The 24,832-nt window shown below is 40.9% G+C and overlaps 1 protein-coding gene across 1 annotated transcript in view; it reads left to right on the top strand.

Annotated features, from left to right (window-relative positions):
- Positions 1-11,130, top strand: part of LOC139176365 (uncharacterized) — a 33,071-nt gene extending 21,941 nt beyond the window's left edge. The window contains exon 2 of the mRNA XM_070768123.1: positions 8,614-11,130. Coding sequence (XP_070624224.1) covers positions 8,793-9,824 — 1,032 coding nt within the window. The 5' untranslated portion in view covers positions 8,614-8,792 and the 3' untranslated portion in view covers positions 9,825-11,130. The remainder of the gene's footprint in view (positions 1-8,613) is intronic.
- Positions 11,131-24,832: the final 13,702 nt, after the last annotated feature.

Genomic DNA, 24,832 nt, shown 5'->3' with positions numbered 1-24,832 from the left:
AACACAGATTTATTCTGGGAAGAGCTCTAGACTTCTATCTGGGTCAAAACTGCAAATAAATTCTACTATATTTATGAAACAAGTATTTTAGCAGTGTGGAGACTGTCAAACAATCATATGTGGCCCAGTTTGCTGGCTTAGATCCACTGTCAGTTATGATAATATGTGGTGGTGGTTTAGTTGCTAAGTTGTGTCTGACTCTTGTGACCCCATGGACTGTAGCCTGCCAGGCTCCTCTGTCCATGGGATTCTCCAGGCAAGAATATTGGAGTGGATTGTCATTTCTTTCTCCAGGGGATCTTTCTGACCCAGGAATCGAACCTTGGTCTCCTGCATTGCAGGCAGACTCTTTACCGACTGAGCTACAAGGGAGCCCATAATAATGTGTAAAAGTCACCAAGGAATTTAGCTAATATTAATAATAATTGTGCCTTGATGGCTCAGGAACTAAATATCTACATTTAAAATTTTTGAAGAAATTTTCAAGTTGTGAGATGAGCCAGAGAACACTTGTTTCTGGTCAATACTCTGGCCATTTGACAGAATTTGAGTCATACCTCACTGCTGTTACTAACTATTCTTACCTAGTTAGGTCAACCACATGACCCCAAGCTCCAAACTATGTCTTCTTTGTCCAAAGAACAAATTATCCTTAGATCAAATTCTCAGAGACATGACTTAACACTCATCAAATTTACATTCTGAAATAAAGGCCCTGTCAGTGCTGAGAAGTAAAATAAAGAAATGTACAATGAAGAGTCAGGTGCTGATACACTTAGTGGGGATTACTGTCCATTTCTTGGAGATGATCCTTTCCTTGTCTTCTTGAGGTGGGAGACGAGGATCAGAGTCAGCAATACCAACTGTGGCCAGAACACACACACCACAGTTATGATTGGTGGAGAGTCTCCTATGTTACCCTCTTCCTGTCTTCTTTTCCAGTTGGGTAGCCAATTCCACTTCTGGTGAAAAAGCCATCATCTCTTTTGCATTTAGTATAAATGTCTATTAAGAAACTGCTTATATTGAAAGCAATTAGTAATATCGTGTCCCTAGAGACCGTGTAGTGTGACTGCTTGGCATAATTGTAGGTGAGGAAGCCAACGCAACTTTGTAACAGTGGGGAATATGTTCAGGAAATTCCCCATTTAAGCTCATTTCCAGCCAGTTTTGTTCAATGAGTCCTATGGGACATTGGAGTCCTTGGACGCCAGAGCCATTATTACTGTAATAACCAGGTCCCATCACGTTACTGGACTGTCACTGACAGCTGCAAAGGGAAAACATTCATAAGATTGCAGCCTTAGACATGAGAAAGAGGCCGGGATCCTACCTCTTGTCTTCTTGTTTGGAGCACAACTCATTTCCAATCCATCTTTTCTTCCCAGCTACTCAGCATCCAGGTTTGACTTTCCTGTGGATATACTGGACATACAGTGAGCCTAAGAAAGTGAAGCTGGAGAACTAGACATAATAGTTTGCTGCACAATCAGCTAATCTTCTGAGAAGTTTGTCTGGCGTAGGCCCAGACACCTGCAAAATTTTCAGGGAAGAGCTCACTCACTCTCACTTAAGTCTTTCTTTGTTAACTTTCCATTGATGCAGTAATAAATGACCATAAATGTATTATCTTATAGTCTTGTAGGTCAGAAGTCTGACAGGTCTCTCCTGGCTAAAATCAAGGTGTCACAGGGCTGCATTCCTTTCTGAAGGTTCTAGGGGAAGAGCCACTTCCCTGCTCATTCGAGCTGTTGATAGAATTCAGCTCCTTGTGCTTTAGCTAAGGTTCCTGATTTCTTACTTGCCGTCAACTCAGGGCTTTTTCCAGTTTCTCAAGGCTATTCACTTTCCTAGGTTTGTGGCTCCCTTCCTCCATCTTCAAAGCCAGCAATAGTGGGTAAACTCCTTCTCTCACTTTGACTCTTTTCTCTTTTCCTCTCTATCTCATCCTTTTATAACTTAGCCAGGACATGTTTTCTGCCTTTAAGATCTCATGTGATTAGACTGGGCCCACATAGGTAATCCAGAATAACCTCACAATCTCGAGGTCCATACCCTTCATTACATCAGGAAATTCTCTCTTGCCATTTCATGCAACAGACAAATTCCAAGAATTTGAGTTTGAGCATTTGCGGAGGTCCACTACTGTGCCTGTTAAATTATCTAAAGGTAAGAACTCATTCATTCATTTATGTATTTTTTCAACAAACATTTATTTAGTGCCTTTTATATATCAGACAATTTACAAGGCATTGGATGTTCTGGCCTTTTTCATTTGTGAACTGTAAGAGGTGACAAAGAATTTGTGCATTGAGCAAATTTATCTGCTGAATTTTCTCTTGTTCCGCATATTGTCCACAAGAAGAGAAGGCCTGGGAGGCAACTGATGACATAGGAGACTCTCCAACAACCATAACTGTGGTACATGGTCATCCATCTCTAACTCCTATGCTGATTCAATTCACTTTCCACAGATGAGGGTCTGGGTGTCAGATGAGGAATTAATGATGTATATGGACTACTGTGAGAGTTACCTTTAATTTAGAAAGAATCAATTCATGTAACAATACGTAAGGACATATGATATGTGCTATGGTGTGACACTAGCATCCATAAATACAAGTTTTGCTCTACAAGAGCTTATGATTTAATTCAGGAGATATGACACTTCAAATAGTTTGGTAATAATGCAGAGCAATATTTCATTTAATCGAAGCAAAAGTCATGCTTCACTTACAGGGAACCTAAGAATGACATAACCAATGCAAGCCTGAGACATAGGAAAACTTCCTTTCTTTCTTGTATACATCAGCAGCAGGGGTGGTGCTGGTAGTGGGAGAAGAGGATCAGAGTTAGTAATATCAACTGTGACAAGAACATCTCGTTAATTGATGGACTACAAATAAAAGATAGCATTGCCATTATATATTCTTTCTCTGTTATCTGTTATCTTCCTTGAACAAGGAAAAACTAGGGAAGATTACATAAAATATAATACTCAAAGTGACAAAACCAAATGCTGGTGAGGACGTGGAGTTACACGAACTTTCTCATTGCTAATGGAAGTACAAAACTATACAGCTATTTTGAACGGCAGTTTGGCAGTTCCTTACAGAACTAAATATACCCTTATCATATGATCCAACAATCTTGTTTGTTGGTATTTATTCAAATGAATTGAAAACTTATGTCCACATAAAAACCTGCACACAGATGTTTATAGCAGCTTTATTCACATTTGTCAAAACCTGAAAATGATCAACGTTTCCTTCAGTAGGTGAATGGATAAACAAACTATGGTACACTCAGAAAGTAGAAAGTACTAAAAAGAAATGCACTATCAAACCATGAAAAGATATGAAAAAAAACTTGAATATATATTACTAAGTGAAAGAAACCATCTTTCAAGATTACATATTATATGATTCCAACTATATGAAATTCTAGAAAAGATTAAACTATGGAGACAAAAAAAAGATTATTGATTGCCACAGGTTTGGAGACACAGAGGCTCTTTAGGGCAGTGAAACTATTCTGTATAACATCACAATGGTGGATACATATCATTAGAAATTCGTCCAAACCCATAGAATGTATGGCACCAACAGTGAACCCTAAGGTATATTTCGAACTTTGGGTGACAGTGATACAATGATTTGTCAACGTAGGTTCATCAATTGTAAAAAATGTACCCTAGAGTGATGGGGCCTATGGATGATGGGGTAGGTTGTGCATGGGAAGCGGTAAGGAGTTATATGGAAGCTCTGTACATTGAGCTCAGTTTTCCTATGAGCCTAAAAGTACTCTAAAAATGAAGCCTATCTTTAAAAATGCCATTGCTACTATTTTCTGAGCACCTGTTTTGTGTCAGACACCAGGCCAATCTATGTAAGCTATCTCTTATCCTAAAATAGATGCTATTAACTTTTTGTGGGGGCTCCAAAATCACTGCAGATGGTGACTGCAGCCATAAAATTAAAAGATACTTATTTCTTGGAAGGAAAGTTATGACCAACCTAGACAGCATATTGAAAAGCAGAGACATTACTTTGCCAACAAAGGTCCATCTAGTCAAGGCTATGGTTTTTCCAGTAGTCATGTATGGATGTGAGATTTAGACTATAAAGAAAGCTGAGCACCAAAGAATTGATGCTTTTGAACTGTGGTGTTGGAGAAGACTCTTGAGAGTCCTTTGGACTGCAAGGAGATCCACCCAGTCCACCCTAAAGGAGATCAGTCCTGAATGTTCATTGGAAGGACTGATGTTGAAGCTGAAGCTCCAATACTTGGCCACCTGATGAGAAGAGCTGACTCATTTGAAAAGACCCTGATGCTCAGAAAGATTGAGGGCAGGAGGAGAAGGGACGACAGAGGATGAGATGGTTGGATGGCATCACCGACTCAAAGAACATGAGTTTGGGTAGGCTCCGGGAGTTGGTGATGGACAGGGAGGCCTGGCGTGCTGTGGTTCATGGGGTCACAAAGAGTCGGACACAACTGAGCGAATGAACTGAACTGAACTTTGTCCTACAAATTAGAAAACTGTTACTTGTCCAGAATAAATGAGTTTGTCAAGGTCCTTAAGTTAATAAGTGAGAACCTGAGATACTAACCTTTATTCCCTGGCTGAGAAGACCAAGTACTTTTTTAAATTATACTATACTGTCTTTGGAGAAGGCAATGGCACCCCACTCCAGTACTCTTGCCTAGAGAATCCCAGGGACAGGGGAGCCTGGTGGGCTGCCGTCTATGGGGTCGCACAGAGTCGGACACGACTGAAGCGACTTAGCAGCAGCATACTGTCTTTAGGAACCTGCTTGCCAGTGCAGGAGACTTATATAAGAGACATCTTCCAGTTCAATTCCTGGTTGGGCAACCCATTCTAGTATTCTTGCCTGGAGAATCCCATGGACAGAGGAGCCTGGCGGGCTGCAGTCCATAGGGTTGCAAAGAGTCAGACATGACTGAAGCAACTTAGCATGCATACATGCATGCATACTGTCTTCTCTAATAAACAAAAATACATATTCCTTTTTATAAATACAAATGAAGGGAATTATATTTAATGATACAGAGGACACTTGATAACAATCACTGAACCTTCAAGCAGAAAGATACCTGACTAAGAAACTAGGAAATAAGTTTATGGCTGAGAAAAACAGAAACTAAGAAGGTACACATGAAGTAGCTATAAGTCCTTTCCAAAGAAGAACACTATTTAAAGTCCAGTTATATCTAGAGGATTCAAACTTCCAATTATGGAGAAGTAGTCCTTTCAACTCAGTTCTTCAAGAGTTGAAGAATTTATTTACAACCATAAATTATGGACTCTGGAGAGCAACCCAAAGCAAGTAGACATCCGGGTGGGGAGGGGTGTCATCTATACTTGGAGGAAGGGAATAGCACCGAGATAAAAAATGTTCCCATTTTTGTCAACTTTTTGCTTCAAACAAGGCTAAAACTTAGATAGGAAATCTAAAATCTTACTGACCTGAAGAATCAGAAGGCAACGTTTAGGGCAACCATAACAACTAGAAGGAAAAATTCTAGAAAAGGAGAAGTCCAGAGAAATGGAGTCCCAAATTCTGTATATAATGTCCCCACATCTCTAGCTACTCATGAACTACTGTGTGAATGGCAGATGTCAAGCATATAACTAAGGTTCAAACAATTGAACAAAGATTTATGCTGCTGCCCATTATGAAGCAGTGAGTTTGGAGTGTGAGTTTGATTGAGTTGCCTGCCTGATAGAAAAAAATATTCCATACACCTCAGGGAATCCAGTTGAACTTATTTTTTCACAATGAACAGTTCAAAATGTTCAGATAGCACCAAAAAATTATTGTACATATGAATAAACCAGAATATATGATCTACACTTTTTTAAAAAAAGGCAGTGTAATAGAGACTGTTTCCAAAATAACTCAGGTGTTGGAAACTGAGACAAAAATTTTAGGTTAGCTATTATAATTATTTTCAATACTGTAGAGGAAAACATGATCATAATTAACAAACAAATAGGAAATCTCCACAGAGAAATGGAAACTACAAGAAAGTATGGGTGTTCTAGAACTAGAAAACAACATGTCTAAAATTTTTAAATTCACTGACTGGACTTAACAGTAGATTGGAGATGACCAAAGAGAATGAATGAACATGAAGTTAGCTGAATAAGAATTACACAGTCTGAAGAACAGAAAGATTGCATACAACAGAGAAAAACAGAAGAAAGAAAAAGAAAAAAGCCTCAGTGACATGTGGAACCTGTAATATGGTTGGGTAAGATAATACAAAGGGCTTCCCTGGTGGTTCAGTGGTAAAGAATCCACCTGCCAATGCAGAAGACTCAGGCTTGGTCTCTGGGTTGGGAAGATACCCTAGACCAAATGGAAACCCACTCCAGTATTCTTGCCTGGGAAATCTCATGAACAGAGGAGCCTGGAGGGCTACAGTCAAAGGGGTTGCACAAGAGTAGGACATGCTTAGCAACTAAACAACAACAACAAAGACAATACAAAGATATTTTCTTACTGACCATAACCCGCATTCCTCACATTCTAAATAACTGCTATCTTCATATACTAAATCAGCTTTCAGGATGATGTCAATACTTGGCTCACTCTATGAGGTCTGCTATTCTCATTTTCAGTGGTGCTATTAGTTAACTCACCCAGCTGTTACTGAGCCTTTTATTTTTCTTGTATCAGCCACTGTGCTAACTGTTGCAGAAAGTAGATGAAATAGATATTATACTTGAGAGGGCATGAAATGAGTGCAACACTAGAGACTCAGGCAAAGGGCTATTGTGATGAGATGTTCACTAGAGAAATTTTTCCAGCAACTGTCCATCTTCTCTTATTGGAGAGATCATGAGAAGGAGTTGACCCCACAGTGTTTCAGTCCCTCCCTCTCTTCTCTTTGGGATTTGCTTGTCCGTAGAGAATTTGTGTCCTACTCAGTGATATATGGTACAAGGCATTGCCCCTGCTGGACAAACCTTGTGTTGGCCATGTGAGGTCAGAGACTTAAGCAGCGAAGTCCAATTCTGTGAGCAATGTTAAAAAGTCAGTTGCTGAAGACCTAAGCCAAATTCACCAAAAATGTATGCCTACATTAACATTTTTAATGGTGGTATAGTATTTTGATGACCTATATGTACTACCATTTAGGTTGTTTCTGATTTTTTTTTCTTTTTGTTGTTATTACTGCAATGAACAACTTATTATATGTTTATCTACATGAATATTTCTGAAGAAAGAAATGGAATTGCTGGGTCAATTGGTAAAAGTCTGATAACTATTGACAAAGTTTCCCCCAGAATCCATTGCAACAATTTTTACACCCACCAATTTTTCACAACCTCCTATCTTTTTATTTAGAGCATCCATTTGTTCTCACACAAGGAGCTCCATTTTGACTGCCCCATTCATCCACATCTTAGTACTCTTTATAGCCATTAATCCTTGGCTACTAATCTCTCTCACAGGAATTGATGTTGGGACATTCTGTAAAAGATGCAATACTTGCTGAAAAAAATGTGCAGTCCTCTCTCTCTTCTATAATATCTCCCTGATTTCTATAGGGACAGGACAAATATAGCAAGTTTTTCAAAATATGGTTTGAATATGTGGATGTCAAATACTCAAAAAGATTTATTTTTAACCATGCAAAACTTGCCATTTCATGAGGGCTTGGTGGTGATGAATGGGGATGCAAAAGTAGGAAGGAAGTCACTTTTTAAGGATAAGGCCTTTTAATTCCATCTTTTGAACTTGGAATATCCCAGTGGAATTATACCAAACATTTTTGTTATCATATCTCAGAATAGTTTACCAACATAAAGATAATAGTGACTTAACTATGTTTAGGTTAGAGGCCTTGCAAAACACTTGCAAGACAAGTGGGGTGTACATTAATATCCCTGTTTTACAAATGAAGAAATGGAGGCTTAAAGAATACAAGTATCTTGCCCAGGGTCACTTTCTAAGTGGCCAAACAAGGACTTAAACTCAGACCCACATCCTAGCTTGAGCTGACGAGAAAGACTAAAGGCCGATTAAACAGCACAGTGAATAGCTAAGAGTAAACGTGTTTTCGTTTCCTCTACTTTCATTCTGTTACTAGTCCAAGTTCCCTTTGCTTGCCACATGACAGGCCAGTGAATCCAAGAGACAAGGTGTTGAGGCAAGGCGTTGAGATAACCTCATTTGGAAAGCCAGCTGACTGAGAAGATGGCAGACTAATGTCTCAAAATAACCATTGTGTTGGGGCCTGAATGCCAGGTTCCTTTGTAGAACAAAGAGAGGGAGGATCTTAGGAAGTGAAGGCCATTATCTTGCAAATATCTCCTGGAATGGCCAACCTCAGGGAAGGAATGTGTTAATCTTTTCATTCTGGCAGCCATTCACAGATGGGCAGGGTCAGATTATCTCCCTGTGAGCTGAACAAAGGAAGTTATATAGATTCATGTTGAGGTTTGACAGAAAACAACAAAATTCTGTAAAGCAATAATCCTTCAATTAAAAAATAAATAAAATTTTTAAAAATGTCAGGTGATGGGGGCAGGGTTCCCTTTTAGATCTAAAACCAAAAAAGATGTTCTTTTCATTATAGGGGACTGGAATGCAAAAGTAGGAAGTGAAGAAACACCTGGAGTAACAGGCAAATTTGGCCTTGGAATACAGAATGAAGCAGGGCAAAGACTAATAGTTTTGCCAAGAAAATGCACTGGTCAAAGCAAACACCCTCTTCCAAACAACACAAGAGAAGACTCTACACATGGACATCACCAGATGGTCAACACCGAAATCAGATTGATTATGTTCTTTGCAGCCAAAGATGGAGAAGCTCTATACAGTCAACAAAAACAAGACCGGGAGCTGACTGGCTCAGATCATGAACTCCTTATTACCAAATTCAGACTGAAATTGAAGAAAGTAGGGAAAACCACTAGACCATTCAGGTATGACCTAAATCAAATCCCTTATGATTATACAGTGGAAGTGAGAAATAGATTTAAGGGTTTAGATCTGATAGATAGAGTGCCTGATGAAATATGGAATGAGGTTCGTGACATTGTACAGGAGACAGTGATCAAGACCATCATCATGGAAAAGAAATGCAGAAAAGCAAAATGGCTGTTTGGGGAGGCCTTACAAATAGCTGTGAAAAGAAGAGAAGCAAAAAGCAAAGGAGAAAAGGAAAAATATAAGCATCTGAATGCAGAGTTCCAAAGAATAGCAAGAAGAGATAAGAAAGCCTTCTTCAGCAATCAATGCAAAGAAATAGAGGAAAACAACAAAATGGGAAAGATTAGAGATCTCTTCAAGAAAATTAGAGATACCAAGGGAACATTTCATGCAAAGATGGGCTTGATAAAGGATAGAAATGGTATGGACCTAACAGAAGCAGAAGATATTAAGAAGAGGTGGCAAGAATATACAGAAGAACTGTACAAAAGAGATCTTCACGACCCAGATAATCACGATGGTGTGATCACTAACCTAGAGCCAGACATCCTGGAATGTGAAGTCAAGTGGGCCTTAGAAAGCATCACTACGAACAAAGGTAGTGGAGGTGATGCAATTCCAGTTGAGCTATTTCAAATCCTGAAAGATGATGCTGTGAAAGTGCTGCACTCAATATGCCAGTACATTTGGAAAACTCAGCAGTGGCCACAGGACTGGAAAAGGGCAGTTTTCATTCCAATCCCAAAGAAAGGCAATGCCAAAGAATGCTCAAACTACCGCACAATTGCACTCATCTCACACGCTAGTAATGCTCAAAATTCTCCAAGCCAGGCTTCAGCAATACGTGAACTGTGAACTTCCTGATGTTTAAGCTGGTTTTAGAAAAGGCAGAGGAACCAGAGGTCAAATTGCCAACATCCGCTGGATCATGGAAAAAGCAAGAGAGTTCCAGAAAAACATCTATTTATGCTTTATTGACTATGCCAAAACCTTTGACTGTGTGGATCATAATCAACTGTGGAAAATTCTGAAACAGATGGGAATACCAGACCACCTGACCTGCCTCTTGAGAAATCTGTATGCAGGTCAGGAAGCAACAGTTAGAACTGGGCATGAAACAACAGACTGGTTCCAAATAGGAAAAGGAGTACGTCAAGGCTGTATATTGTCACCCTGCTTATTTAACTTCTATGCAGAGTACATCATGAGAAACGCTGGACTGGAAGAAACACAAGCTGGAATCAAGATTGCCGGGAGAAATATCAATAACCTCAGATATGCAGATGACACCACCCTTATGGCAGAAAGTGAAGAAGAACTAAAAAGCCTCTTGATGAAAGTGAAAGAGGAGAGTGAAAAAGTTGGCCTAAAGCTCAACATTCAGAAAATGAAGATCACGGCATCCGGTCCCATCACTTCATGGGAAATAGATGGGAAAACAGTGGAAACAGTGTCAGACTTTATTTTCTTGGGCTCCAAAATCACTGCAGATGGTGACTGCAGCCATGAAATTAAAAGATGCTTACTCCTTGGAAGGAAAGTTATGACCAACCTAGATAGCATATTCAAAAGCAGAGACATTACTTTGCCAACAAAGGTCCGTCTAGTCAAGGCTATGGTTTTTCCTGTGGTCATGTATGGATGTGAGAGTTGAACTGTGAAGAAGGCTGAGCACCAAAGAATTGATGCTTTTGAACTGTGGTGTTGGAGAAGACTCTCGAGAGTCCCTTGGACTGCAAGGAGATCCAACCAGTCCATTCTGAAGGAGATCAGCCCTGGGATTTCTTTGGAGGGAATGATGCTGAAGCTGAAACTCCAGTACTTTGGCCACCTCATGCGAAGAGCTGACTCTGATGCTGGGAGGGATTGGGGGCAGTAGGAGAAGGGGACGACAGAGGATGAGATGGCTGGATGGCATCACTGACTTAATGGACTTGAGTCTGAGTGAATTCCGGGAGTTGGTGATGGACAGGGAGGCCTGGCATGCTGCGATTCATGGGGTTTCAAAGAGTCGGACACGACTGAGCGACTGAACTGAACTGAACTGAACTGAGCTGAACAAAGGAAGTTATATAGATTCATGTTGAGGTTTGACAGAAAACAACAAAATTCTGTAAAGCAATAATCCTTCAATTAAAAAATAAAATTTTTAAAAATGTCAGGGAAGGGGGCAGGATTCCCCGAGGCAGGCCATTATGTATGATTATATTAACAACCACCTCACGCTAACGGCAGCTTGAGGAGCTGGAGGGACGTGAAAAACACAAGAGGTAGTCATCCGCCACATCCACCACCCCTTACTGTAAATGAGAAATTCGGATGTGGCCTGATGGCTGCCTTTGCGCTTTCTCACATCCTGCTCGCTCCCACACCCAGCTCCTCAGCGCTTACTACTTACCGTGGGGGATAACTGGTGGCTGCTGGATAGCTGCTGGATAGCGGCATTGTTCTTCCTGGGCTCAGAAATGTACCTTTAGGAGGCTGGAATCCCAATGAAGACTGTGACATCCTTGTTTACTGCTATCGCAGGAAAAATTCCATTTCACAGTACCATCTTAATCTTATGTGCACATGTTTTTCTAGAAGTTGTGATTGGCCTATAAGCAAATTTTATGTTCACTTTTAAAATTTATCATCAGAACCATCATCTGTGTTATCACAGTCTTCATAATGAGTGTTTTATTGGTTGCAGAGTAAATGATTTCCCCAATGGGCATTTAGGTTGTTTCCAGTATTTGGTTGTCCAAATCAAATTACGATTTGTGCCAAGTGTTTTGTTGCTACTAAATTATTTCCTTAGAATAAGTTCTCAAGAGCCATATTATTGAATAAAAGGGTTTTTTTGGTTTTTTTTTTTATAGCCCTTCCCACATGGTGCTGCATTATTAGGCAAAAGGGCTCTATGAATCTAAGTGACACACAAAAGTAAGTGCAGAGTTAGATATTTTCAAAAGAAACCATCCTGTTTCCCAGTCCTGGTAATTTGATGAGTTAGAAACTTTGAAAGACTCTCCACGTTAAAACAACCAAGATACTGAATGGAATGTAAAAGCCTTTTTCTTAAATGAATTACTAAACTGACAAGAAAATACAGAATCTGAGATCCTCAAAATGGATTAAAACCAACAGTAATAAAGTAAGTAATAAAGGTCTTCTTTACCTTGAGCACTGCCCAACACAGAAGAGTATCACATTGATAATTTGTATCTTTCCTAAGCATGATATCATATAAAGAGACACATGATTCAATTTGATGCCTTATTGGTGACATTAAGTTTGATCAGTAGACTTAAGGCGGTATCTGTCAGATTTCCTCTATGTAAAGGCACCTCTCCCCATCTGTAATGAATAAGTTATCTTTAGGCTGTTACCTTAAAACTGTATAAATACCTCCTTCTCTTTACTGAATAGTATCTTTAGCCAGTAGTAATACGTCCATTCATAACACTTGCCTGAACGAAGGTGATTTTTTCCCCTATAATTTAAGTACTGTCAAATTCAAACTGCTTGAGCCAATTTGTACTCCTACCAGTGAGACAGGAGTTTCCAACGTTCCATATCTGCACCAAACTTGCTAAGGTTGGATTTACCAAATTTTAGCTTTTTAATGTGGAGAAGGCAATGGCACCCCACTCCAATACTCTTGCCTGGAAAATCCCATGGACGGAGGAGCCTGGTAGGCTGCAGTCCATGGGGTCATGAAGAGTCCGACACGACTGAGCGACTTCACTTTCGCTTTTCACTTTCATGCATTGGAGAAGGAAATGGCAACCCACTCCAGTGTTTTTACCTGGAGAATCCCAGGGACGGGGGAGCCTGGTGGGCTGCCGTCTATGGGGTCACACAGAGTCAGACACGACTGAAGTGACTCAGCAGCAGCAGTATCTAGTTACCTGACCAGGGATTGATCCCAGATTCCCTGCACTGGGAACATGAAGTCTTAGCCACTGGACCACCAGGTAAGTCCCCATAGCTTCTTAATTTCTATATGTCATCTCTTACTTTTCTTCAAGGGTTTCCTTTCAGTAAGCAGCTTTCCATATTCTTAATGTATTCCTTACTGGTAGGAATCCAAAAGCATCAGATTGAATGGAAAATCATTCAACATTTCTGGGCTGGGGATCACAAACTGAAATGCCTCCTGTGTCACATATGATGGAGGTCTGGTGTATCTATGACAACAGAGAGTTTCCTTATACGCTCTTCATTTGCTGCTATTTAAGTTGACAACTTCTCTTCCCAATAAAAATTCACTTCACTTACACCTGCTGCTTTTGAAGTACTGGTATTCACTTCACCATGTAATAGAAGTAACCTGTTGATGTCAAAATACAAGCACTGCTTTTGGCAAATTGGACTGCATGTCATTTCTTAATACACTAGAAAGGGGAAATAAGCCACAGTACACAAGTCTGAGTCAAAAATGTAGTACTTTTCCATGCAGATTTGTGCATGTGAGAGGGCATCCTGTGTGTCTAGTGATTATTGTTTAGAGAGTTGGACCACTATTGTGTGTTGCTAATCATTGACGGTAGATCCAAAAGAGTTTTGTGAAGATGTTATGCCTTATATGACAGCAGAGTAGCAAAGATAAAATTATATTTTATAAACAAAAAATTATCTGTTAGACAAAGAAAATGCAAAAAATATATGGTTTTGCTTCAGTTTTCTGAATATGACTCATTTCTGATACTCCAGACAACTGCCCTTATTTGGGTCTTTTTAGTGGGGATTATGGTCCACTCATATCTGAGAAACTGTTTCATTTTCCCCGAGTCACACAAGACTTTCTTAATTAAGGAAAACATTCTACTTTTTAGAATCATAAAGATGTTCCCATGCCAATTACCTTTAGCCAGACTGACTGGAGGCATCTTTTTAGGAAATAAAGCTGAACTTCTTAAAAATGTATTGTTCATCTCTTCCTCTCTTCCTATCTATTAGAAGCCGAGATGAAGCCTTGCCGGCTTCATGAAACTGCCCTCTGTATTCATGTAACAGTCTCTAGAAAATGACCTCTGGGTTTTCAAACGCTATTTTCTCTCCAAAATCAACATTGTTGAACAACAAAATGAACTTCTAACCATCAAAGGCCAAGGAAGCCAACACCCAGAGAGCAAGGAAATTCCATTTTGAAAGTCAACCCTAAATCTTCTTTCAGTTTCTTTCCTGAATAATGCATGCAAACTCCTCATTGTCAGGTTTATCATTTCATAACTACAGATGCTCTGCCCCACACAAGCACTAACTTTTCAACCTATAACACTGGCCATTTAGATGAAAGGAATGTGGTTGATTACCCTGACTCCTGTGTTTTACATAGATGACTATTGTGTGTAGACAAGACACACAGAGGCAATGTCAGGATGGTTGACTCAGGTGGGGTTTCCAGATCAAGACTCTTTTTTCTAGATGTCCAAAGATTGGTTTCCTTAAAAAAAAAAAAAAAAAAATGGTTTCCAACTTTTGTGCTAGCCCTCCTATAATTAGTTGGATAAATTGGATTAATAATTAGTTGGATTAAGATATTTCAAAGATGGTTTCAGGGAATTACCTAGTGGTCCAGTGGTTAAGACTGCCCACTCTTACTGCCAAGGACCCATGTTCAATTCCTGGTCAATGAACTAAGATCCCCATAAGTCCAAATGTGTGGCAAAAAATAAAGTATTAAAGAGGGTTTGCAGATGCTATAAATCAGAGTCATTCTTTATTGAACAATCTTCTTTATGCCTTTAAATATAAAAAAACATTTTAGCTGTGCATCTAATGCTGTGCTGTGCTGCGCTTAGTCCATACATTCAAGTCTCTTTGTGATCCCTTGAACTGTAGCCTGCCAGGCTCCTCTGTCCATGAGGATTCTCCAGGCAAGAATACTGGAAAGGGTTTCCATGCCCTCCTCTAGGGGATCTTCCCAACCCAGGGATCGAACCCAGGTCTCCCACATTGCAGGCAGATTCTTTACCATCTGAGCCACCAGAGAAGCCCAAGAATATTGGAGTGGGTAGCCTATCCCTTCTCCAGGGGAACTTCCCGACCCAGGAATTGAACCAGGGTCTCCTGCATTGCAGGCAGATTCTTTAAGAGCTGAGCTACCAGGGAAGCCCCATGCATCTAATATTTGAGCCTAATTATTTTCAGTGTGGAACTATGCCCCTGGAAGGGTGCCCTCTGATCTCCTGTAATCTGACTACCCACAGGGCTCTCAGGATGGTGAGGCATGTGGGTGAGGCTCAGCAACCCTCTCACTGAAGCACTCATTTTGTTTTTAGGAGACACTGAGGCTGACAGCTTTTCCCAGATGCTTTTCTGTTTTTACAATCACAAAAAATTAAAGTGGACAGAATAGTACATGCATTTTTATTAGGATGCCAACTTTTCTAAAACTCATGAGTAGGACACATTAACAAATGTTTTACATGTTTCAAGTGACTTCATTTATTCATTTAATAAGTAACTGTTGATTGTTTCACCTCCACAATCTGATTTCCATCAGATGTCCATCTGGTGATGTCCATGTGTAGAGTGGTCTCTTATGTTGTTGGAAGAGGGTGTTTGCTATGACCAGTGCATTCTCTTGGAAAAACTCTGTTAGACTTTGCCTTGCTTCATTTTGTACTCCAAGGCCAAACTTGCCTGCTACTACAGGTATCTCCTGACTTCCTATATTTGCATTCTAATTCCTTATGATGAAAAGAACATAATTTTTTGGTGTTAGTTCTAGAAGGTCTTATATGTCTTCATACAACTATTCAACCTCAGCTTCTTTGGCATTAGTGGTTGGGGGCATAGACTTCGATTACTGTGACATTGAATGGTTTGCCTTGGAATCAAACAGATCATTCTGTCATTTTTGAGATTGCACCCAATTACTGCATTTCGGACTCTTGTTGACTATGAGAGCTACTCCATTTCTCTTAAGGAATTCTTGCCCACAAGAATCTACAAGTAGTAGATATAATGGTAATCTGATCCATTCCCATCCGTTTTAGCTCCTGATACCTAAAATGTAGATATTCACTCTTGCCATCTCCTGCTTGACCATGTCCAATTTACCTTGATTCATGGACCTAACATTCCAGGTTCCTACGCAATATTGTTCTTTATAGCATTGGACTTTACTTTCACCACCAGACACATCCACAAATGAGCATCATTTCCGTTTGGGCCCAGCCTCTTTATTCTTTCTGGAGCTATTTCTCTGCTCTTTCTGAGTGGCATATTGGATATCTACAGACCTGGGGGACTAATCTTCCCTTGTCATATCTTTTTGCCTTTTCGTACTGTTTATGGGGTTCTTGAGGCAAGAATACTGGAGTGGTTTGTCATTCCCTTCTCCAGTGGACCACTTATTATCAGAACTCTCCACCATGACCCATCTGTCTTCACTGGCTCTGCACCACACGTCTCATAGCTGCAGTGAGTTATGTAAGCACCTTCGCTATGACAGGGCTGTGAACCCTAAGATCATATTGGTTGGCTTTCTGTGATTGTGGCTTTTGTTCTGGAGGCTGTAGTTCTTGTTTCTTCTGTCTGCCCTCTGATGGATGAGGATAAGAGGCTTGTGCAAGCTTCCTGATGGGAGAGATTGGCTGTGGGGAAAACTGGGTCTTGGTCTGGTGGGAAGGACTATGCTCAGTAAATCTTTAATCCATTTGTCTGCTGATGGATGGGGCTGTGCTCCCTTCCTCTTAGTTGTTTGGTCTGAGGTGAGCCAGTCCGGGATTCTACAGGCTATAAATCTCTATGTGTATTTAATCCCCACTTCAAGGTCTGTAACATTCTTGGATTCAGGGAATTAGTCCCAGTTCTAAGTACAGTAAGTCTCCTACATGAGAACTTTCAAAGATTCAGAGTGTATTCTCATGACCAATCATGTAAGTTAGTTCATGTGTATGGTGTACACTGTCAAGTGTGTGCATCCTCTATAAGTGGTTGCACGTTTGTGTCTTGTACTGTACAGTAATGTATCGAGTACAGTAGTACAGTATCTTTATTATTTCAAGCTCAGCAATTCCAGAAGCAAGTGTCAAAGCGGTGGTAATGTATCTGGTAATGTTCCCTGGAGAAGGAAATGGCAACCCACTCCAGTATTCTTGCCTGGAGAATCCCATGGATGGAGGAGCCTGGGGAGCTACAGTCCACGGGGTCACAAAAAGTCAGACCCGACTGAGCGACTTCACTCACTCACTCACTCAATGTAGCTGGTACTACTGTACTTTTCAAAGTTAAAATAAAATTTAAAATGTTTTCTTTATTTTTAGTGTTTTTTTTTTTTTTTGTATTAGTTGTATGAAAAGTATTATAAACATGTTACAATACAGTACTAGATAGGCAACTGTGTTAGTTGGGTACTTTGGCTAACTTTGTTGACTTTCAAACAAATTGGACTTAATGAACATGCTCTCAGAATGGAACTTATTCGTATATAGGGAACTTACTATAGAGGAGAAAACATCACAACAGAATTTGCCTTAGCACAGCAGCACTAATTTAGGCTAGCCATTTACCTGGTTCCTGTACTGCATCCCTGTGACCAAGTCCCTATTCTGATAGGCAAAATGATAAAGATGTCCTCTTCCATCCCAAAAAATTCCCTTCTCCTCTTTGATTATCTAATCAAATATTTTGATTATCCAATCAAATCTAGGTACTGTCAGGAAGGGATTTTGCAGATGGAATTCAGTTATTAATGTATTGACCTTAAAATAGGGAGATTATCCTGGATAATTTGAGTGAGCCCAGTGTAATCACATGAACCCTTAGTAGTAAAGTGGTGGCAGAAGAGTAAGGCAGAGAAATGTGGCAGAAGTTGTAGGCCAACAAGTGATGAAGCAGAAGGGGAAGTCGGAGAGATTTGAAGAGAGGAGGACAAATTGCCATTTTGGACAGTGAAGAGAGCCATAAACCAAGGAATGCAAATTGCCACTAGTCTCTGGGGTTGCATAGAGTCAGACATGACTGGAGCGACTTAGTAGCAGCAGCTGAAAATGACTCCTGACAGCCAGAAGAAAATGGGGATCCCAGTCTGACAACCACAAGAAACTAGATTCTACCAACAAGTTGGATGATCTTGGAAGTATATTTTCCCCAGACTCCCCCAAGAAAAGCCCAACTGGCTGACTTCATGACTTTGGCAATGTGAAACCCAGAGCAGAGCATCCCATACTTTTGCCCTACAGAAACAATGAAATAATCAATTGGGGTTGTTTTCACCCACTAGATTTGTAGTATTCTGTTAAAGCAGTGATAGAAAACTAACATGCCTATTATGTTCACTTCCCTAGTGGCTCAGAGGTTAAAGCGTCTGCCTGGAATGTGGGAGACCCGTGTTCAATCCCTGGGTCGGGAAGATCCCCTGGAGAAGGAAATGGCAACCCACTCCAGTACTCTTGCTTGGAGAATCCCATGGAGGGAGAATCCTGGTAGGCTACAGTCCATGGGGTTGCAAAGAGTCAGGCACGACTGAGTAACTTCACTTAACTTTCACAGTTTATAGACCATCCTTTAAAAACCCAGGTCAAATCATGTCATTTCCAACCACAAGCACCTGCATCTCTTTGTGGAGGTCTCTCTCTGGCCTCAGGAATCCACTTGGAAGAGCAGGAGAATTAACCATGCCCTCCCTCCCACTAGGATCAGCCTCTAGCCAATGATGACTGGAATTAATAGGTACATCCCTACGCTCCCTTGCCCTTCCTTGAGAATACTCTGAGATATCTCCCAGTACTCTAGTGGGGCTGAATCCTGGTTTCCACAGTGGTTACCTGCTGATTAGCGCACCCTTTACTAGATTCCTTCCTTTGCTTGTCTCACTTTCTCACTCCCCTACTAGTACTTCCTGGGATCACCTCGAAAATAATTGACTTACACCTACACGCTTGTGGCCAGGTCTGCTTCAGAAGGAACTCAATCTAAGACACTGAACTTACAGGGCTGGTTGGAGGTACAGGAAGCCAAGGAAGTTGCTATAACATTTTTTTAATGCAAAAACTAAAGTATATTTTCCTTCTAAGGTTTCAATCTGAGCAGGCATGGAATCAACACAAAGATGGGCTTTGGAATAATAAAGACATGGATTAGATTCCCTGCTTGACCACATATTAGCTGAAAAAACAGACTGGTTACTTAACTTTTTGAGGTCTGTGTTTCATCCTCTGTAAATGGAATTAATAATATCTACTTTTCATTTTGTGAAATTTGCATGAAGTAATGCAGGTAAAGTGCTTGGCACACACTAGGCACACATGTATGCCAATAGTACATGATATCATTATTAATCATTAGCTATAAACATCACAGCAAGGAAAAATGAGGAACACTCGGATTTAGAGTTTCTTCCTGTATTTATGTTATATCATAATATATTACAGCTGGCAGGGACTGGGGTCAAACACCTTTTATTCTAGATGAGAGATCTGAGACTTAAATAGGACAAGAAGCTTGCTCCAAGTCACAGTGATGGTGTAAAACAGCAGATGGTTTTTTCTTTTCTTTTTTTTTTTTTTTTTGATAGTATGTTCACATGCTCAAAAATTATAACAATATACAAGGGAAACAGAGTCGATCTTTTTATTCCAAAAGTGACAAAGCCAGGTTTTTCTCCTGATGTAGGGCTCTGAGAGCAAAGCTAATAATAATCATTTAGGAAATTTCTGATTACAAAACCAGCAGCACAATGGCCAAGGAAAACAAGCAAAGAAAGTTTTCTAAAATCCAGGAGGATTTTCCCTTCTTTCTTAATGACAGATGGCAAACAGCCTGGCTACATTCAGGAAGGATTCTGCCAATCTATCAGCCCATCTGCCCGTATTTCTTCTGCTTTGGGAACTCACTGGGCTTGGCTCATTTTGAAGATATTCCCGTTAGTTATTTCTTAGATTCTGAAACAGAAAATGGAGCTTCAAGACTGCTGGGAGAACTATAAGCAACCTCAGATATGCAGATGATACCACTCTAATGGTATCATCAAGAACAAGAAGAGGAACTTAAGAGCCTCTTGATGAGGGTGAAAGAGGAGAGTGAAAAAGCTGGCTTAAAACTCAACATTAAACTTAAAACTAAGTTCATGGCATCTGGTCCCATAACTCCATGGAAAACAGAAAGGGAAACAGTGACCAATTTTATTTATTTGGGCTCCCAAATCCCTGTCAATGGTGACTGCAGCCATGAAATTAAAAGACACTTGTTCCTTGGAAGGAAAACTATGACAAACCTAGATAGTGTATGAGACATCACTTTGGAGACAAAGGTTCACATATTTAAAGCTATGGTTTTTTCAGTGTCATGTATGTGACAGTTGGACCACAACGAAGGCTGAGAGCCAAGAACTGATGCTTTCAAACTGTGGTGCTGGAGAAGACTCTTGAGAGTCCCTTGGACTGCAAGGAGATCAAACCAGTCAATCTTAAAGGAGATCAACCCTAAATTGGAAGGACTAATGCTGAAGTTGAAACTCTAATACTTTGGCCACCTGATGCGAAGAACTGAAGGGTCACTGGAAAAGACCCTATTGCTGGGAAAGATTGAGGGCAGGAGGAGAAGGGGATGACAGAGGATGAGATGGTTGGATGGCATCACCGACTTAACAGACATGAGTTTGAGCAAACTCCAGGAGATAGTGAAGGACGTGGTGTGCTGCAGTTCATGAGGCTGCAAAGATTTGGACATGACTTAGCGACTGAACAATAAAAAGATAAGGTGCTGCCAAGCAGGACGCAAGGAAACACATTAGAATTGAAATCTCAGAATCATGTTAGAAGTTTAAAAAGGGAAATTAGTGGAATTACCGAGTCCTCTTGAATCAGAGGAGAAAGGAGAATAAATATATACATACTTATGGTACTTCTTTAAAGCAACTTGCTTTCTTTGGTTAAAAACCATTTACTTCTTTGGAGAAATGTCTGTTTAGGTCTTCTGCCCATTTTTTGATGGGGCAGTTTGTTTTCCTAATATTGAACTGCATGAGCTGCTTATATATTCTGGAGCTTAATCCTTTGTCAGTTTCTTCACTTGCAATTATTTTCTTCCATTCTGCGGGTTGTTTTTTCATCTTGTTTATGGTTTCCTTTGCTGTGCAAAAGCTTTTAACTTTAATAAGGTCCCATTTGTTTATTTTTATTTCTATTACTCTAGGAGATGGGTCATAGAAGATCTTGCTGTGGTTTATGTCAGAGTGTTCTGCCTATGTTTTCCTCTAAGAGTTTTATAGTTTCTGGCCTTACATGTAGGTCTTTATTCCATTTTGATTTTACTTTTGTGTATGGTGTTAAGAAGTGTTCTAATTTCATTCTTTTACACATAGCTGTCCAGCACCACTTACTGAAGAGACTGTCTATTCTCCATTGTATACGCTTGCCTCCTTTGTCAAAGATAAGGTGCCCATAGGTGCATGGGTTTATCTCTCAGTTTTGTATCTTGTTCCATTGGTCAATATTTCTGTTTTTGTGCCAGTAACATACTGTCTTGATGACTATAGCTTTGTAGTATAGTTTGAAGTCAGCAAGGTTGATTCCTCCAGCTCCCTTTTTCTTTCTCAATATTGCTTTGGCTATTTGGGGTCTTTTGTGTTTCCATGCAAATTGTGAAATGTTTTGTTCAAGTTCTGTGAAAAATGCCATTGGTAATTTGATAGGGATTGCACTGAATCTGTATATACCTTTAAGTAGTATAGTCATTTTTACAATATTGATTCTTCCAACCCAAGAACATGATATATCTCTCCATCTGTTTATGTCATCTTTGATTTGTTTCATGAGTGTCTTATAGTTTTCTGTATACAGGGTTTTTTTGTCTCCTTAGGTAGGTTTACTCCTAAGTAGTTTATTTGTAGGGCAGGAATAGAGAAGCAGACATAGAGAACAGACTTGTAGACACAGCAGGGGAAATGGAGAGAGTAGCGTTGAAACATATACATTACCATATGTAAAATAGATAGCTAGTGGAAAGTTGCTGTATAACACAGAGAGCTCAACCCCGTGCTCTGTGACAATCTAGAGGGGTGGGATGGGGTGAGGGGTAGGAGGGAGGTTTAAGAGAGAGGGGATACATATATACTTATGGCTGATTAATGCTATTGTATGGCAAAAACCAACACAACATTATCATGCAATTATCTTCCAATTAAAAATTAAAAAAAATTACTTTACATGTATGAGAAATCAAAACAACAACTCATCCTACTTATTTTCTGTATTTGACCAGCACTGTTACCAATGGTGCCTCTAGTCTTCCAGTAGAGAGGGTGTCAGTAACTGTACTGACATTTGGGTCAAAATTCTACTGAGAGCTGAGCACCAGCCACAGGGTCTTCTTGGTATTCTTTCCCAAATCAGGTGACCCTGGACCAACATATCTCAAAGTGTGGTAGAACTGGGGGATTTGTATCAGAATCACCTGAATATTCATTTAAACTACAGATTCCTGGTCCCAACCCTAGACCTACTGAGTCAGAGTCTCTAAGTGTTGGGCTTGAAGATAAAGCACTTTATTTTATTTTGCTTATTTATTTTTTGGTTGCCCTGGGTGTTCATTGCTGCTCCTGGGCTTTCTCTAGTTGCGGTGAGTGGAGGCTACTCTCTAGTTTCAGTGTACGGGCTTCTCTCTGCCATGGTTTCTCTTGTTGCAGAGCACCAGCTCTGGTTGCTAGGGTTGCAGGCTTCAATAGTTGCGGTACACAAGCTTAGCTGCTCCATGGCATGTGGGATCTTCCCAGTCTAGGGATTGAACCCACGTGTCCAGTATTGTAAGGCAGACTTTTAACCACTGGACCACCAGGGAGGCCCAAGACACACATTTTATTTTTTAAAAGACATTAGTTTTTTGTTGTTGTTGTTGTTGCACTGGGTCTTCATTGCTGCATTCAGGCTTTCTCTAGCTGTGATGAGTGGAGCTTCTCTCTGGTTATGGTGCATTGGCTTCTCATTGAGGTGATTTCTCTTGTTGCAGAGCACAGGCTGTAGGTGTGCAGGCTTCAGTAGTTGCAGCATGTGGGCTCAACAGTAGCAGCTCCCAGGTCCTAGAGCACAGCCCCGGTAGTTGCGGTACACAGGCTCAGCTGCTCAGTGGCACATGGGATCTTCCCACAGCAGGGACCAAACCCCTGTCTCTTGCATTGGCAGGAGAGGTCTTTACCACTGACCCACCAGGGAAACCCCACATACACATTTTAAATGAGCTGCTCAGGTGAGTCTTCTTCATATGAGAGGTCTGAAAACTCCACTTCTCCCTAGGATTGGGAGTGCAGATTGAGAGCCCAAGGCTCCCACCTGACCCAGGTGTTTTGAGGTGGCTACACATCCCAAAAAAGTGAACATGCCTTTCTGCAGAATGAATTTAGAGGGAACCAGACTCATTTTCTATCAAATATACTCATGTTTCAGTCATGCAAGAAATGCCATTCTACACCATGATGGAGCATTGTTGATTAATTTAACTTCACAATTTTGAGTGTGCAAGAAATATCATATTTGTATACTCCAAGTAGGATTGAATCTTTATTAGGATTTCCCCTCCCTACCTTGGGCTTCCCAGGTGGCACTAGTGGTAAAGAACCTGCCTGCCAAAGCAGGTGACATCGAACCCAGGTTCGATCCCTGGGTCGGGAAGATCCCTTGGAGGAGGGCATGGAAACCCACTCCAGTATTCTTGCCTGGAGAATCCCAAGGGCAGGGAAGCCTGGTGAGCTATAGTCCAAAGGGTCGCAAAGAACTGGACACGACTGAAACAACTTTGCACACATGCACTCCCTACTTTAGACTCTACAGAAGTACTTTAGATCTTAGCAGAATCAAATCTGGGGGCAAGTTACCAAGGCTTTCAAAAAGAAGCATCTTGCAACACTGCCCAGAGGTGAGGGAACCCAGAACCTCAGGAAGGCTACTGCCCATGGGTCATAGTTCCTTTCAGCTGAGGGAACTGAGGAACCAAAGCTAAATTCACACTTTAACAGGTGGTCTTGCCATGTGTACTTACGGCCCATGCTACTTCCCATTCAACCCAACAATCTCCTGTCCATAGCTTTTATTGTCCCTCGCTATGGAAGATGAACTGGATGGCCTTGAGTAAAACTGTAACATTTGCCTTGGGAACTTTGACATCCTCTTTCCAGCTCTCCCTCACTTCCTCAGGGATGTCCCTTCACCATAAAGATAAGAATGAGTTTGCCTGGGGGCAGCAGCAAAAATATTTAAAGTCCTTGGCGCCCCATGACAGGATGTGGAGACGCCAGGCAGGGCACTTTCAGGAAACTGATGATGACACCAGGAAGGGCGGCACCTCAGACAAAATAGCCCTGGTGGTGGACGGAGCCCGAGGGGTGCCCGTGTTTGGATTATCTTCTTTCCTTTTCTCCTGGCCTCCTCAAGCTGGAGATTGTGAGGGGGTGTCCATATGAGGCCAGCGTTGAAAATGGAGCTATCCAGGGATAGCCAGCTGCATCTTCTGAGCTTGGGAGATTCCATGTGGCCTCGAGGCACCTCTAATCAGCCTGCTATGTGGGGGCATTAGGTTCATTTGGGGAAGGGGAGATAATGTTCAACACCCCCAGCTGTTCAGTGCTCACCTGATTTCCTCTTCAACTCATTCTTCTATCCTCCAAGTGAGGGTGCCCCCCTCATCAGATTCTGATACAAAAAAAGCAGGTGAAGAAGCTACAGTCCAGCTGTCAACCCACTCCTGGCCCTCACTATGCTGGCATCTCTCTATGAGAGGCAAATGAGGTCTGTCTATGGCCTCTTTCAGCAACTCTACAGTCAAAAGAAAGCCCCTCCACTCTTAGTGGCCAGGTACTTGATTTGTGGTCCCAACCTCAGATGACAGGCGTGTGGAAAATATTCTGGGAGAATGCAGGATAACTGTAAGGGTGA

The sequence above is a fragment of the Bos indicus genome, chromosome 16 (assembly GCF_029378745.1).
Source record: "Bos indicus isolate NIAB-ARS_2022 breed Sahiwal x Tharparkar chromosome 16, NIAB-ARS_B.indTharparkar_mat_pri_1.0, whole genome shotgun sequence".
Classification (NCBI taxonomy): Eukaryota; Metazoa; Chordata; class Mammalia; order Artiodactyla; family Bovidae; genus Bos; species Bos indicus.
The sequence above is the reverse complement of the archived record's forward strand: the minus strand, read 5'-3'. Positions and strand labels throughout refer to the sequence as shown.